Source organism: Macaca mulatta, chromosome 13, assembly GCF_049350105.2.
Source record: "Macaca mulatta isolate MMU2019108-1 chromosome 13, T2T-MMU8v2.0, whole genome shotgun sequence".
Taxonomy (NCBI): domain Eukaryota; kingdom Metazoa; phylum Chordata; class Mammalia; order Primates; family Cercopithecidae; genus Macaca; species Macaca mulatta.
In genome coordinates, this window is record NC_133418.1 from 77,693,430 (window position 1) to 77,711,071 (window position 17,642).

A 17,642-nucleotide genomic window follows, 5' to 3' on the forward strand; every position below is an offset into this window, starting at 1 on the left:
TGTATTTTTTTAGTAGAGACGGGGTTTCACCATGTTAGCCAGGATGGTCTCGATCTCCTGACCTCGTGATCCGCCCGTCTCGGCCTCCCAAAGTGCTGGGATTACAGGCTTGAGCCACCGCGCCCGGCCAAAAAAAGTTAAATTTCAACTCTAACCCATTTGCTATAATTCAGCAATTATTTCAGAAAGGAAATAATCATGATTTTGAAATACTCTTCTGTCAAGAGTGTTTACTGTATTTGATACAATTTCATTAAACTTGAAAACAAAGAGAAATGTTACTTGGGGGCTTCCCATCCAAGAATGGTGTTTTAGGAGAAGTTACGTGTTTATACAATCTTAAAACTGATGTCAATTTTCCACAGAATACTCCTATACCTGGCACTTACCACTTGAAAACTTTTATTGAAGAATCCCTGTTAAATCCAGTGATAGCAACCTACAATTTTAAAAACGAAGGAAGGAAAAAACCACCTCTTGTGCAAAGGAACAATCCAGTCCTAAATGATCTTCCGCAGTATATGCCTCCTGGCTTCCTGGACCTGTTAAAGAAGCAAGCGGCTACTTACTCATTCAAAGACAAACCACGGCCAAGCCCCAGCACACTAGTTGACAAAGATCAGGTAAAGCACTACTAGCAGATTGCTTTGTGTGGGAAAGCTACTCAGAGCCCCTGAGGAAAGTATTTTTATACATAGAGTATATCTTCCCCCAGGAGAAATGGAAAACTTTTAAGATGTCTTATTTCCTATAGAAATCAAACAAGGACTGCCTGATTTGCAAATGTTTCCAGCAAGATTTTTCCCTGTAATGTCTTCTTAATCTAAGGGGAGTACATGGGGAGAAATGTTTCCCTCTTGGGCAACTCTTGGTGGGATTCCCCTAGCCTGGAGAGCCCCTAGGATCTTATCTGTCACTGGGCTATGCTCTGATCTCTTCAAGCAGTATATGTGGTGAACCCTCTTCTTTTAAAGAGAAAACCCTGCCCCTCTGGACGTATCCTTATTAGAGCATAAATATAACTACACTCTACAGGGAAGCTTTTAAAAACTTAGAAATGACCCATCTCTACAAAAAATAAAGAAAAATAGCCAGGTGTAGTAGCGCATGCCTGTGGTCCCAACTACTATGGAAGCTGAGGTAGGAGGATCACTTGAGCCCAGGAGTTGTAGATCAGCCTGGGCAATATAACAAGACCTCAACTCTTTAAAAAAAAAAAAAATTGAGCTACTTGGGAAGTCAGGGCAGGAGGATCCCTTGAGCCTGGGAGTTTGAGGCTGCAGTGAGCTATGATTATGCGACTGTACCCCAGCCTGGGTGACAGAGTGACATGCTGTCTCTAAAAATATTTTTTTTAATTAAAAAAAAAAAAAGAAAAGTAGTGAGCACGTGGTCCCAGGAGGGTCAGCTTCTAAGCTCCACCAGTTTGTTCGTAGCATTGATAATAAAGAGCACTACTGAGCTCACAGCCCTGCACTAGGCTCTGTGGAAGGAAGATGTTCCTGACCCGGAGGTATTTAAGCAACAATACAGGACAAAGTTTATCAAGTGCGCAGATGAATAGTGGAGCTGAAAATGCCAAAGGAGAGTTCAAGTGCCAAAGAAGGCTGGATTAAAAGGCTGGAAAGCTCCATGGCTTAAGTAGAACTTAACTGGACCTTCACTAATATATGTCTTTTATGTATTAGTGAAGAGCCATGTATAATACATGGCTCTTAATGGTTTACTACGGGCTTCCATGTATATTATCTTAATTGCTTCCTTCTTAAGCATTCTGAAATAGGTAGAACAGATATTAACTTCATTTTACATGCAAGAAAACTAAGGTGAGTAGAGACTAAGTAACTTGTCCAAAGGCACATTGCTAATACTTAAGTAGGTGAAGCAGCACTTTTTACTGAGGGCTTCTGCACCAAAATTTATGCAGTCCTCTTTAGGACAAAATTTAGTCCTCTTTCCAGTCTACCATGTGCCCCTCACCTTGAATGAGGGGCAGGGTTTGGGTAGATGGAATCCAAAGGAGGTATTTCAAGGGAGGAGTATAGCATTGTTGAAGGCATGGAAATGTCAGGAACACGGTCTGTTCAAGGGATAGAGTTGTGACTTGGACTTCGTTAACTTGGGACTTTGGGTACTTGTCTCAGTTCTCTGTGCATTAATATTTCCCATTTATAAAGAAGCGAATAATAGTATCAATCTTCGTAACTTCATCAGAATATTATTGTGATAACCTGAGAGAAATGTATTACAGCCAGAGGTTGAATTAAGTACAAGGGGTTGTAATTACTAAAGTGGATACGAAATTTTCAGCAGGATGAACACATGTCAAATCAAACCTTTCTACTACTTTGCAAACTATAGCTTTGAAACAGAACAGAATGATAAGTGTTCATTGGGTATATCTTATCCTGTTTGCTTCAGTGGTTGCATACAAACTGTAAATTATACTAGCACCTTTATGGCTTGCTACCAGGTAACCAGGCTACATGTGAAATTGTTCTGGTTATCTCAAATGCAGAGTCTTTCTTATTCTCTTCTGACATTTTCTTTTCTGCTTCCTCTCTTCTCGCTTTTACAAGTCCCTGAAAATCAGCTAAAGGCCCAGTGTTGAAAGGAGAAAACATACAAGGTTGGAGTTACTCAAAACTAAAAATTTTAAAAGACCAAAAGAATTTGGCTTACTTAGGAGGATGGATAAAACCCCCTGAAAACATAGTTTTTCTGTTACTTTCTTCTTTCCTCTCCACCTTCTACAAAGGTTTAAACTCTAGAAACTGGAAAGATTCAGTGTTTTTCTAATTTTCTATTTCAAAGATATATATGTTCACAAGGAGAAAGATAAACATTGTTTACTCACCAGTAAAATTCAAAATTCTAATATTTTAGTAGCAGAACTCAGAATAATTTGAATTTGGGGTAGATATAGTATATATTATTATTCATTAAGCTAGAACAGCATTCTCAAATTTTATGATTTTTCACAGAATATTCATTTTATATCTTTCAGTGGCTGCTTTTTATTTGCAATAAAGTTTTCACTATTTTTAGTATCTTTATTCTGAGGCATGTAACTCAACTCGAGAATCTACACTGAAGACCCTTTCTATTTTTTTTTTTCAACTTTTATTTTAGATTCAGGTTTGAATCTATTTGAGATTCAGGTTTGAATGTGCAGGTTTGTTACCCGTGTATATTCCATGATGTTGAGGTTTGGGGTACGATTGATCCCATCACCCAAGTGCTGAGTGGCTAACTATTAGTACCAAATAGTTAGTTTTTCAACCCTGTCACCCCTACTAAAGAGTCTTATTAAGCATATATATATATATATATATATATATATATATATATATGGGCTATGTGCAGTGGCTCACACCTATAATCCCAGCACTTTGGGAGGCCAAGACAGGTGGATCACTTGAGGCCAGGAGTTCGAGACTAGCCTGGCCAGCAGGGTGAAACCCCATCTCTACTATAAGAAAAATTTAAAAATTAGCTGGGCAGTGTGGCACAGGCCTGTAATCCCAGCTACTTGGGAGGCCGAGGCACGAGAATTGCTTGACCCCGGGAGGTGGAGGGTACAGTGAATTGAGATTGTGCCACTGCCCTCCAGCCTGCGCAACAGAGCAAGACCCTGTCTCAAAAAAAAAAAGGAATATATAGGTATTTGAATGTGTGTGTGTACATGCATATACTTATCTATATTTGGCCCTTTTCAAAGAAGATTCGAGGTGGCTCCGTAATTTTTCTAATAACCTTTATCTTAACAGATAAATAATATATTCACATTGTAGAATATATGTACACAAACGGACCACCTTCTCCATATGTACAGTTTTATGACCTGCTTTTCCCACTAGTGTTGTAGTCCTCCACTGACCCCTGGGTTACTCCCCTTATTCCTTGATACTAGCCCCCTTCCCTCACTATCACTCTTTTCACTACTCATATAATAATTTCAACACACACATAGATGATCTTTCAACAACCTGGCTTCTCAGTTTCTTGAACTTTCCGCTACCTCAGCCACTCACTCCTTAGATGTTTTTCAAGACCAAGAATTTCAACTCTACAATCTGTACATGAATCCCACTCTCTAATATACCAATCCTAACAATTTCTCCATTCCCTGCAGGCTACAATCCTAATCTATTGATTCTCCCACCTTTTCACTACGTCTCAACCCCCTTCTTCCTTGCAAAGCTCCAATCCCATAGTTAATCATTATAGTTATTCCCTGCATACACTGTCAATTCCCTTGCCTCTAACTGCTCATCTTTTACTTGTTTGGCAAAGCCACAACCCTGGTTACGTCTCTCTTTGTATTAGTACCTGCATCCATGTAGCTGCATGACTGGTCTCATGCTAAATTCTTCACCTCTAATGGGCACTGAATGGACTTCTCTAGTCCGTTTACTTTTCCATTCTCTTGGGTGGTTTTATCTTGTATATCCTATTTATTTATTTATTTATAACACTGTCACCAAGACTACAGTATAGTGGCACAATCATAGCTCACTGCAGCCTCAATTCCCCAGGCTCAAGCTATCCTCCCCCTCAGCTTCCTGAATAGCTGGGACTACAGGCACGCACCAGCCACCATGCCTGGATAATTTTTTAAATTTTTAGAAGAGGCGGTCTCATTTTGTTGCCCAGGCTGGTCTCAAACTCCTGAGCTCCAGTGATCCTCCCGCCTCATCCCCGCAAAGTGCTGGGATTACAGGCATGAGTCACGCACCCAGCCACTCTCCCCTCTTTTCAAACCTCCTATGCTTCCTCCCCCCATCCTCATTTTTGGTTTTTCTTCTCAGCCATTTTTTGCCATCTCTGCTCTTCCCTCATCTCCATCTTGGAGTGCCCCAGGCACTCAAACCTCTGCTCCATCTCTGCTCATTCCCTGAATGGTGATCTCATCCAGTCTCAGTCAAGGTTATGAACACCATCTATTTGTTGGTAATTACCAAATTTATATCTGCCACCTAGATTTTTTTCTTGAATTTCAAACTTGTATATCCAATTCTTTTTTTTTTTTTTTCCTGTAGAGATGGGGTCCCACTATGTTGCCCAGGCTGGTCTCAAACTCCTGGGCTCAAGCAGTCCTCCTGCCTTGGCCTCCCAAAGTGCTGAGATGACAGGAGTGAGCCACTGTGGTCAATTCCCTTTTTGATTTATCCATCGGTATGTTTAATCCTGGGTTTGTGAAGCTTGGCACTGCTGACATTTTAGGCAGGATAAATCTTTGTTGTGATTGGGTGGTGGGGGGTGCTGTTTTGTGCATTGTAGCACCTGGCCTCTACTCATTAAGTATCATTAGCAATCTACTCTTCCACTTGTAACAACCAAAAATGTCTCTAGACATTGCCATGCTCCTGGTTCAGAACCACTAGGTTAAAGCAATATGATAGTGAGTGTGATCTCTGAGTGGTTTTTCTCAAGGCCAGCAGGGATATTGTGAACTGTCTTCATTCTTGACTTTGTCTTACTACTCCCTGTCACTCTCTTCCTGACCCACTTGTCCTTCTGGCTGTATCTTGAACTTACCACTCACACTCCAACCTCAAGGTATTTTCACTGTACCCTTTTTCTGGGATACTCTTATCCAAGATATCTGGATGGCCTACTCTCTGTCCTTCTTCAAGTCTTTGTTCAAGTGTCATGTTCTCAATGAGCCTCATTTAAATTTACTATTCAATGCTTCAGATCTTCCCTGTGTGGCTCTTATATTTTTTTCTTGGCATCTATAGCTGTCAAGTGTACTATATAATTTACTTGCACTTTACATTGATTATTTGTTAACCTGCCTTCTCCCATGAATGAAGTTTTATGAGTACATGAATATTTATCTGTTTTGCTCATTATTATACTGTCTAGAACAGTGTCTGATGATTAATATTAGTTGAATCTGTGAATGAATTAATGATTATTCAAATACCTGAAATCTGACTGGGCCTTACTCATTTTGTTTTCTTATGTGTATGTGATTGTCTTTAACTGTGTATTGCTCATTACTCTTGAAAATGTATTTTTGTGAATTCCCCAAGGCCTAAGGTTTGCTTTTGCTTCTGTTAATATTTAGGGGGGCTACTAGTCTGGTACAACTCAAAATCCAGTGTTTATGTCCTCTTGGATCACCCTAGCATTGTGAATTTGGGCTGGAATTCATGAAAGGGACAGCCCATGGTTATACTCTCTCAGGGATGGGTTTCTTCTCCTTCCCAATTCTTGCTTAGTACCAAGGCAACTCTCTGCAGTCCCCTTGGCAATGGAGTGAAGTGGGAGAGTTTACTTTCAGGAATTACCCTTCTAGGGTCTCAAATTCCAGTGGGTATCTCCCATTAGACTCCTTCCTCTGTTTATCATGAATAGGCCCAGGCTTTGACCCCTGGATTCTTCCAGGGCTCTGAAGTTCTTTTAAACTCTGCTGCATTCTGTTGAATTTAGTCTGGACCAGCAAACATCCTCTAGACAAAATTGGGCCACTTACCTTCTTGGCTTCTTGTTGCCTTTTGGTTTAGGATCATATAGTTTCCTACTATATTGTTGGCAATTCCGTATCTTTTTAAAAACTCTTCTGTAGCCAGGCACGGTGGCTCATGCCTGTAATCCCAGCACTTTGGGAGGCCAAGGCGGGTGGATCACGAGGTCAAGAGATCAAGACCTTCCTGGCTAACACAGTGAAACCCCGTCTCTAATAAAAATACAAAAAATTAGCCGGGCATGTTGGCGGGTGCTTGTAGTCCCAGCTACTCGGGAGGCTGAGGCAGGAGAATCACTTGAACCCGGGAGGCAGAGCTTGCAGTGAGCCGAGATCACGACACTACACTCCAGCCTGGGCGACAGAGCGAGACTCTCTCTCAAAAAAACAAAAAACCTCTTTTGTTTGTTTGTTTTTAATATTTTACCTTTCATTTCTAGTTGGCAGCAGTGGGAAGGTTAATCGCCCAAATAAATAACCTAGCATGTCATTTGCAGAAACCAGAATTTCTTCTTTTTAGAAATATATTACGAATTTTTTTCATACCATCATGTATTCTTTACACATCATTTATTTTTATGTATTTATACATTTGTTTATTTATTTTATAGAGTCAGGGTCTTACTGTGTTACCCAGGCTGGTTTTAAACTCCTGGACTCAAGCAGTCCTCCTGCCTCAGCTTCCCCAAGTGCTGGGATGACAAGTGTAAGCCACCATGTCCAGTCTATACATCATTTTTAATAGCTGCATAGTGTTCTTGTATATGGACATATCCTAATATATTCGACCATCCCCTATGGCTAGTCATAGAGTGGAATTGTTAAGGAAAGGATGTATGGAAGTCTGTATCTTTCCAGATGCATTGCCCAAAGTCCTAGAGACAGGTTGTCCTATTCTGCAACTCTACTTTGCAGAGTAGAAGTCCATTACCATTTGAAATGCATCATTTATATTTTCAACTAGAAACATGGATCTAATGACTTACATGGAGGAGTTTAAAGTATAAACTTGAAATCAACATGCTAGGGTTACTTCAGGACAACCTGAAGTCAGTTTAAACTGTGCCAGTCAGAGCATGGTTCCAGAATCTATCTATAATGAATGGGACAGGGAGAAGATGGTGATGCTGTCTCAGCCTGTAGCCAGTGAATCATTACTGAACAAGGTCGGTCAATGCAAAAAAATGTAGAGTACTACCACTGTGAAGATGCAAGGGAGTTTCCAGAAAATGCTGATCACTAACTGGCTTTATCACTTGCATCAAATGGTGAAAATGAGTCATGGTCTTTTACAATCCAATTAAAATAAATATTCTGGTTAAAAATGAGCAAAGGGTGGTCAGGCATGGTGGCTCACGCATGTAATCCCAGCACTTTGGGAGGCCGAGGCGGGCAGATCATGAGGTCATGAGATCAAGACCATCTTGGCTAACACGGTGAAAACTCAACTCTACTAAAAATCCAAAAACAAGTTAGCCAGGCGTGGTGGCGCATGCCTGTAGTCCCAGCTGTTCGGGAGGCTGATGCAGGAGAATGGCGTGAATCCAGGAGGCAGAGCTTGCAGTGAGCCAAGATCGCGCCACTGCACTCCAGCCTGGGTGACAATGTGAGATTCCGTCTCAAACAAACAAACAAAAAATGAGCAAAGGGCATGAGCTGGCAATTCACAAAGAGATACACCAATTACTAAAAAAGAAAGTAATGCTTGACTTCAACTAATAATTACAGAGGAATAATAGTGAGGCACAATTTTCGCCTATCAGGTGATCAACTATATAAGTACTGTACGTTGATACCCAATATTGGCAAAGGGGATACAGAAACAGATACTCTCATATGTTGTTTATATGAATACAAACTGGTGCAAATATTTTAGAGGACAATTTGGCAACCTAGCAACATTCTAAATGCACATAGCCTTAAACTCAGCAATGCCAGTTAAATAATGATACACCCATAAAAATGACATACTGTGCAACCATTAAAAATGTTGAGGTTGGCCAGGTATGGTGGCTCATGCCTGTAATCCCAGCACTTTGGGAGGCCGAGGCAGGTAGATCACCTAAGACCAGCCTGGCCAAAATAGTGAAATCCCATCTCTACTAAAAATATAAAAAAATTAGCCACATGTGGTGGCAGGCGCCTGTAATCCCAGCTACCCAGGAGGCTAAGGCAGGAGATCGTTTGAACCCAGGAGGCGGAGGTTGCAGTGAGCCAAGATCGTGCTATTGCACTCCAGCCTGGGCAACAAGAGCAAAACTCTGTCTCAGGAAAAAAAAAAAAGAAGATGAGGTAAATCTATATGTGTTCATATGGAAGCATCTCTAAGTTGTTACTACATGAAAAAAAAACGAAGGTACAAGTCAATATTTAGAGTATAATCCTGTTTGTATAAATGAAAACAAATATACATATATGTGATGTTAAATGCATATTTTTTTCCCCTGAGAAATACTTTCACAATCACCAACAGTGGTTTCCATTTGGAAAGTAGAGGTTAGATAGGGAGCAAGGAGACTATTAATTTTTTTCTTTCTGTTGATATTGTTTTCAGTGTGTAAATGATACTCTTTCAATCATGCCCATTTGTAAGTAACTCAAAATTTTTTCCAACAGTTTTGTTCTCTTGTTTTCTTTCTTAAAATGTTCCATTTTAAAAAAATTCTCTTATTTACTTCCTAGGTTGGGAATATTTCAATGAAAATCACAATTAAGCAAATGAAATTTGAAATTGTCTGAAGTTTCTGTCCAGGTTAGCTTTAGCATTGCCTTGGAAGATGAAGCTCATGTAAAATGAAACAAATTTGGCGATTCTATTCCCTCCCTGCCCCTATATCTGTTTTTGGTCAAAAAGAGGTAGCCAGGCTAGAAAGGTACCCCATTAAATTAGAGAATGAATCAAAGGATCCATTTGAATATGTTCAAAATACATCCTTGAATTAGTTGAGAGATAGGTTGAAAAATCTGGCAGTTAACTCACTGATCTTTGTTAGCTGTGTTTATAGCTGTGATGAGGATATCTCTGAGCCGAGATCACGCCACCACACTCCCTGATAGAGTAAGACCCTGCCTTAAAAAAAAAAAAAAAGGACCTGGAAATATTGTACCTGCCAGTCCTCTGGCTGCATTTACCTTATGATTATTCTAATAGGGATTCTAAAGATGTAGAAAATCTGTTGCCTTCTGACTCACCTATTTATGGGTCTGGGTTCTCAAAATGGTGTCACGCTGACTTCCAGTTTCCAGTTCTCCATGTAAATAGCTTGGAAGTTGCAGTTCCATCCTAACAACAATTTAAAAGCTAAACAAACTGAAAACTCAACAATTCTTTTAGACTTGTAAGAGAAGTGAGGTCACAGGGCACACTATCCCCAAAATTGGAAATATGGCCAGGAGGATACAGAGAGTTACAATTTACCAGGGCAGAATATACCAACTTCTGCAGCAACCATGGCTGGGGTAGGAACACCTGAACTACAGCTGATGAATTGCTGGAGGCTAAGTGTTAGCAAATCTGAGAGTTAAAAGCTTCAGGAGGACCTAGTCATAGGGGGACCCTCACATGTTTTGAGGTTTACCTGCAGGAGCTCTCCCAGGTTCTTATAGAGAAAAATCCTGCCCCTGCTGCTGGCAGAGGAGAGGAAAAGGAACCATTTTGAAATATGTCAGGTACTCTCTTATTAACAAGGCCTGCCCTCAGGAAAAACTATTCAATCAGGACCTAACTGACCTGAGGGAAGGGCAATACCCAACTCCAGCCAACTTTTGTCATCCTGTGCCACCTAAGGGTGAGGAGGTAGCTGAGAAAAACTTGTGAAATTCACAGTACAGATGGTCACAGATTTTCATGAGTCTATACCAGAGAGAGGTACAGACATGAAAAAGACTGATACCACAGCGGGGTGCGGTGTGGCTCACGCTTGTAATCCCAGCATTTTGGGAGGCCAAGGCGAGCGGATCACAGGGTCAGGAGTTTGAGACCAGCTTGGCCAACATAGTGAAACCCCATCTCTACTAAAAATACAAAAATTAGCCTGGCTTGATGGTGGGCGCCTGTAGTCCCAGCTACTCAGGAGTCTGAGGCAGGAGAATTGCTTGAACCCGGGACGCGGAGCACGCAGTGGGCTGCGATTTAGAAGTAAATGGGTAGAGAAAGATACACTACACAAATGCTAATTGTTCTAACCACCAATTAAAAGACAGATTGTCAGAGTTAATCAAAATTGTCAGAGCATAATCTTGTATGCTGTCTACAAGAAACCCACTTTAAATGTAAAGACACATAGCGACCAGATGAGGTAGTTCATGCTTGTAATCCTAGCACTTCAGAAAGCTGAGGCAGGAGGATCCCTTGAGGCCAGGCATTCAAGACCAGCCTGGGCAACATAGTAAGACGCAGTCTCCACAAAATACTTAAAAATTAGCCAGGCATGGTGGCACACCTGTAATCTCAGCTACCTGGGAGACTTAGCTGGGAGGATAGCTAGATCCCAGGAGTTTGAGGCTGCAATGAGCCACTATTGCACCACTGCACTCCAGCCTGGGCAACAGAGTGATTCACTATTTAAAAAAAAAAAAAAAAAGTAAAGACACATATAGATTAGAAGTAAATGGGTGGAGAAAGATATACTACGCAAATGCTAATCAAAAGAAGCAGGAGCCTCTTTTCTGACTGGAACCATGGAGGGTGTCAAAGAGAAGAATTTTCCTGCTGTGCCAGAAACCCTTAAGAAAAAGTGAAGGAATTTCACAGAGCTGAAGGTCAAGCACCTGAGAAAGAAGTTTGCCCAAAAGATGCTTTTAAAGGCAAGGAGAAAGCTTATCTATGAAAAAGCAAAGCACTATCACAAGGAATATAGGCAGATGGACAGAGCTGAAATTCAAATGGTTAGAATGGCAAGAAAAGCTGGTAACCCCTGTGTACTTGCAGAACCCAAATTGGCGTTTGTCATCAGGATCACAGGTATCCATGATGTGAGCCCAAAGGTCCAAAAGGTGTTGCAGCTTCTTTGCCTTCATCAAATCTTCAATGGAACATTTGTGGAGCTCAACAAGGCTTCAGTTAACATGCTGAGGATTGTATAACCATATATCACATAGAGTACCCAAATCTGAAGTCAGTAAATGAATTAATCTACAAGCATGGTTATAGCAAAATCAGTAAGAAGCAAATTGCTTTAACAGATAATGCTTTGATTGCTCAATCTCTTGGTAAACATGGCATCATCTGCATGGAGGATCTGATTCATGAGATCTATACTGTTGGAAAATTCTTCAAAGAAGCAAATAACTTCTTGTGACCCTTCAAATTATCCTCTCCATGAGACGGAATGAAGAAAAAGAACACCCATTTTGTAGAAGTGGAGATGCTGGCAACGGGGGGACCAGATCAACAGGCTTATTAGAAGAACGAACGAAAGTGTCTACCATGATTATTTTTCTAATCTGGTCAGTTAATAAACAAACAGTACCTGCTCTCAAATCGAAAAAAAAAAATAAAGCAGGAGTAGCTATATTAGTTTCAAACAGAGCAGACATCAAAGCAAGAAGTATTATCAGGGATGAAAAGAGGCATTACATAATAAAGGGGTCAACTCTACGAGAAGATATAATTATATTTGGCAATGTGTATGTGCCTAACAACAGAGCGTCAAAATATGTGAGGCGATAACTGATAGAACTGCAAGGAGAAATAGATGACTTCAATATAAATACCCCTCTGTCAGAAATGGACAAATGCAGCAGGCAGAAAATCAGTCAGTACATAGTTGAACTCAACAGCACCATTTAATCAACAGGATATAATTTATATCTATAGACTGCCTCATCCAAAAACAGCAAAATACACATTTCTTCAAGCTCACATGGAACATTCACCAAGAGAGATCACATTCTGAGCCATAAAGCATAACAGGGCTAGCAGCGGTGGCTCACGCCTGTAATCCCAGCAGGTTGGGAGGCCAAGGCAGGTGAATCACTTGAGGTCAGGAGTTTAAGACCAGCATGGTCAACATGGTGAAGCCCCATCTCTACTAAAAATACAAAATAATTGGCCAGGTGCAGTGGCTCACGCCTGTAATCCCAGCACTTTGGGAAGCCTAGGCAGGCAGATCACAGGTCAGGAGATCGAGACCATCCTGGCCAACATAGGGAAACCCTGTCTCTACTAAAAATACAAAAATTAGCTAGGTGTGGTGGCACGTGCCTATAATCCCAGCTACTGGGGAGGCCAAGACAGGAGAATCTCTTGAACCAGGGAGTCGGAGGTTGCAGTGAGCTGAGATCGTGCCACTACACTCCAGCCTGGTAACAGAGCAAGACTCCATCTAAAAAAACAAATTAGCCAGGCATGGTGGCGAGTGCTTGTAATCTCAGCTACTTGGGAGGTTGAGGCAGGAGACTCACTTGAACCCAGGAGGCGGAGGTTGCAGTGAGCCGAGATCACACCACTGCACTCCAGCCTGGGTGACAGAGTAAGACTCCATATCCAAAAAAAAAAAAAAACCTTAACAAATTTAAAGGAGTAGAAATTATACAATGTCTGCTCTCAGACCACAATAGGATTAAACTACAAATCAGTAACACAGAGATAACTAGAAAACCCCAAAATATGTGGAGATTAAACAACACACCTCTAAATAACACATGGATCAGTGTTATTAGAAAAAAGTCTGAAGAGAAATGTTAAAATACTTTGAACTAAATGGAAGTGAAAACAAAATTTGTGGGATGTAGCAAAAGCAATGCTTAGAAGAAAATTTGTAGTATTTAATGCATGTATTAGAAAAGAAGAAAGACCAAAAATTAATCATCTAAGTCTGCACCTTAGGAAGCCAGAAAAAGAAGAGTAAATTAAATCCAAAGTAAGTGAAAGAAAAGAAATAATAAAAATTAGAGCAGAAGTTGTTGAAATTAAAAACAGAAAATCAATAGAGAAAATCAAGGAACTCAAAACTGGTTCTTTGAAAAGATAATGAAATTGATAAGCCTCTATCTAGGCTAACTAACAAAAAAGAGAGAAAACACAAATGACTAATATCAGACACAAAAGAGAGGCATCACTACAGATCCTATGGACATTAAAAAGGATAGTAAAGGAATATTCTGAATAACCGTATTTCACAAATTTGATTACCTAGTTAAAATGAACCAATTACTTAAAAGATAGAATTTTCCAAAACTCAAATGAAAAGAAATAGACTCTCAATAGGCCTATATCTATTAAATTGAATCAGTAATTATAACCTTTCAAAATAGACATTGCCAGGCCCAGATGCATTCACATGTGAATTCTATCAAACATTTAAGGAAAGAATTATGCCAATTCTTTACTAATCCCTTTCAGAAGATAGAGGGCAGAAGACACACCTCCTAACTCATTCTATTAGGCCAGCGTCACCATAATATTAAAACCAAAGACATTACAAGAAACGAAAACTACAGACCAATATGTCTCATGAACATAGGTGTAAAAATCCTCAACAAAATGATAGTAAATTAAGTCTAACAATGTATTAAAAATTATAACACTGCAACCAAGTGAGATTTATCTCAGGTATGCAATGCTGGCTCAATATTTTAAAAATCAAATAATTGATCACATCAACAGCTAAAAAAGAAAAGTCACATAATCATGTCAATAGATGCAGAAAAAACATTTGAGAATATTTAACATGCATTTATGAAAATAATTCTCAGTAAACTAGAAATACAGAGGAACTTCCTCAATTTGATAAAGAGTATCTACAAAAAACCTAAGCTAGCATCATACTTAATGGTGAGAAACTAGAAGCTTTCCCACTAAGATCAGGAAAATGGCAAGAATGTCCTCTCTCACCATTGCTTTTTAACATTGTAGTGGAAGTTCTAGCTAATAAAACAAGACAACAGAAGGAAATAAAAGGTATACTGATTGGGAAGGAAGAAATAAAACTGCCCTTGTTCACAGATAACATGATTGCCTATATAGAAAATCCAAAAGAATCAACAAAAAATTCCTGAAACTAATAACAAATTATAGCACGTTTGCAGGATAAAGGTTAATACACAAAAGTCGATTACTTTCCTATATACCAGCAATGAAAAAGGGGATTTGAATTTTTTTTTTTTTTTTTTTTTTTTTTTTTTAGATGGAGTCTTGCTCTGTCACCCAGGCTGGAGTGCAGTGGCTGGATCTCAGCTCACTGCAAGCTCCGCCTCCCGGGTTTATGCCATTCTCCTGCCTCAGCCTCCCGAGTAGCTGGGACTACAGGCGCCCGCCACCTCGCCCGGCTAGTTTTTTTTTTTTTTTTTTTGTATTTTTTAGTAGAGACGGGGTTTCACTGTATTAGCCAGGATGGTCTCGATCTCCTGACCTCATGATCCGCCCGTCTCGGCCTCCCAAAGTGCTGGGATTACAGGCTTGAGCCACCGCGCCCGGCTGGGATTTGAATTTTAAAACACAGTACCTTTCAAAAAGCATGCCTTTCTCTCTCTTCCATTGACCAAACATTTGGCTAGAAATTGTAAGATTAGATGAAATGAATTTACTTCTCTTCCTTCTCAAACTACGTGTGTCAGAACTCATGATGATAGAAGGATTATTTGCATTATGAAATAAAATATTACTGGTAAGGTCAAACACACATATATAATGCCTTCACATTAGGATGTTGAAAGATGACATACTTAGGTATAAATCTAACAAAATATGTACAAGATCTATATGAGGAAAACAAACTGATGAAAGAAATCAAAGAACTTGGCCGGGCGCAGTGGCTCATGTCTGTAATCCCAACACTTTGGGAGGCTGAGGCGGGTGCATCACCTGAGGTCAGGAGTTTGAGACCAGCCTGAAGAGAATGAAAAGACAAGCCACTGACTGAGAAAATATTTGCAAAAGATATATCTGATAAAGAACAAAATATACAAAGAACTCTGAAAACCCAGCAATAAGAAAATAACTCAATTAAAAAATTGGCCAAACTCCTTAATATACAAAGAAGACATACAGATGTCAAAAAAGCATATGAAAAATTGTTTCACATCATATGTCATCAGGGAAGTGCAAATTAAGACAATGAGATACTACACAAATATGAAATGGCTCCAATGCAGAACACTGACAACATCAAAGCTGGCAAGGATGTGGAGCAACAGGAACTCTCATTCATAGCTAGTGAGAATGCAAAATGGTATAGCCACTTTGGAAGACAGTTTGGCCGTTTTTTTAAAAACTAAACATACTCTTACATAAGATCCAGCAGTTGTGCTCCATAGTGTTTAGCCACAGGACTTGAAAGCTTACACCCACACAAAAGCCTGCACATGGATGTTTAGAGCAGCTTTATTCATAATTGCCCACCTTTGGAAGCAACCAAGATGTTGCTCAGTAGATGAATGGATAAATAAACTGTGGTACATCCAGACAATGGAATATTATTCAGCACTAAAAAGAAATGAGCTATGAAGCCATAACAAGACATGGAGGAAACATAAATGCATATCACTAAGTGAAAGAAGCCAATCTGAAAAGGCTACATATGGTGTGATTCCACCTATATGACATTCTGGAAAAGGCAAAACTATGGAGACTATAAAAAGATCAGTGGTTGCCAGGGCTTGAGGAGAGGGAGGGATAAATAGGGAGAACACAGGATTTTTAGGGCAGTGAAACCACTCTGTGATACTAGAATAATGGATACATGTCATTGCACATTCGTCAAAACCCTTGAATGTACAACACCAAGAGTGAGGTCTAATGTAACATATGGACTTTGAGTGATAATGATGTGTCAGTGTAGGTTCATCAGTTGTAACAACTGTACATTTTTAGTGTGGGATGATGATAATGGAGGTTATGCATGTGTGGGAGCAAAGGGTATATGGAAATCTTTTTCCTTGCAATTTTGCTATGACCCTAAATCTGTTCTAAATAAAGTCATGTATATGTATATGTACGTGTAGATATATATGTATATGTAGTCACACCAAGAGCCTAGTAAGTAGGGTTGGCTTTTTTCACATTATTTCAGTTTTCTGACGTTGATGGTGTTTGGTGCAACATAACTGAATTATATATCCACACTAATATCATCCTGCCACATTCAAGCTCTTATAAGATTTGAGTGCCTGGCCGGGTGCAGTGTCTCACGTCTATAATCTCAGCACTTTGGGAGGCCAAGGCAGGTGGATCACTTGAGGTCTGGAGTTTGAGACCAGCCTGACCAACATGGAGAAGCCCCATCTCTACTAAAAATACAAAATTAGTCGGGCATGGTGGCGCATGCCTGTAATCCCAGCTACTCGGGAGGCTGAGGCAGGAGAATCACTTGAACCTGGGAGGCGTAGGTTGCAGTGAGCCAAGATCGTGCCATTGCACTCCAGCCTGGGCAACAAGAGCCAAACTCAGTCTCAAAAAAAAAAAAAAAAAAAAAGGTTTGAGTGCCTAATCAGCATGGATTGAAACATTAGTGAGAATCAGATATTTTTACCAGCATCTTGTCTAGATTCTCTAAGCCTTAAAAATGAAGACCTGGACAGGCATATTGGCTCACACCTATAATCTCAGCACTTAGGGAAGCTGTGGTGGGAGGGTCGCTTGAGCCCAAGAGTTTGAGACCAGCCCTGGCAACATAGTGAGATCTCAACTCTACAGTAATTTTTAAAAATAGCTAGGTGTGGTTGCACATGCCTATAGTCTCAAGTAGTCAGAAGGCTGAGGCAGGAAGATGGCTTGAGCCTGGGAGGTTGAAGTACAGTGAGCTATGGTTGCACCACTGCATTCCAGCCTGGGTGACAAAGCAAGACCCTGTCTCCAAAAAAAAAAAACAAAAAAAAAAAAAACAAAAACTGAGAAGCATATGTTGGAATTAGAAATATATATATACCATTAGACCCAAGGAAAATGGAACCAAGTTTAGTAATACACAGGAAAAGTCTCCTACATAAAGCAACTGACTAATCAAGACTATGAAAAAAAAGCCCCCTTTCAACTATGTTAAGTAGCAAAGAATGGTAAATGCCAAGTATAGTAGGACAAATATATATGTTACAGGTAACCAGTATTCCTTTCCAGAATAATGCTAAGAGTTTTTCCATGAGCACTTCATTATGGAAATCTTACATGGATTGCTGAGTATAGATAAATAAATGACTGCTTTAAGAGTTTTTTTCCCCTTTTCAGTTT

At 39.9% G+C, this 17,642-nt stretch overlaps 1 protein-coding gene and 1 pseudogene across 3 annotated transcripts in view; both read left to right on the top strand.

Annotated features, from left to right (window-relative positions):
- Nucleotides 1-17,642, top strand: part of STPG4 (sperm-tail PG-rich repeat containing 4) — a 64,207-nt gene that overhangs the window by 7,979 nt on the left and 38,586 nt on the right. For both annotated transcript variants that reach the window (XM_077958643.1, NM_001190958.2), the window contains 1 exon segment: nucleotides 366-623. In XM_077958643.1, coding sequence (XP_077814769.1) covers nucleotides 366-623 — 258 coding nt within the window.
- On the top strand, nucleotides 3,465-11,975 carry LOC144333776 (large ribosomal subunit protein uL30 pseudogene; annotated as a pseudogene). The gene has a single exon (XR_013402785.1). The product of XR_013402785.1 is annotated as a large ribosomal subunit protein uL30 pseudogene (transcript).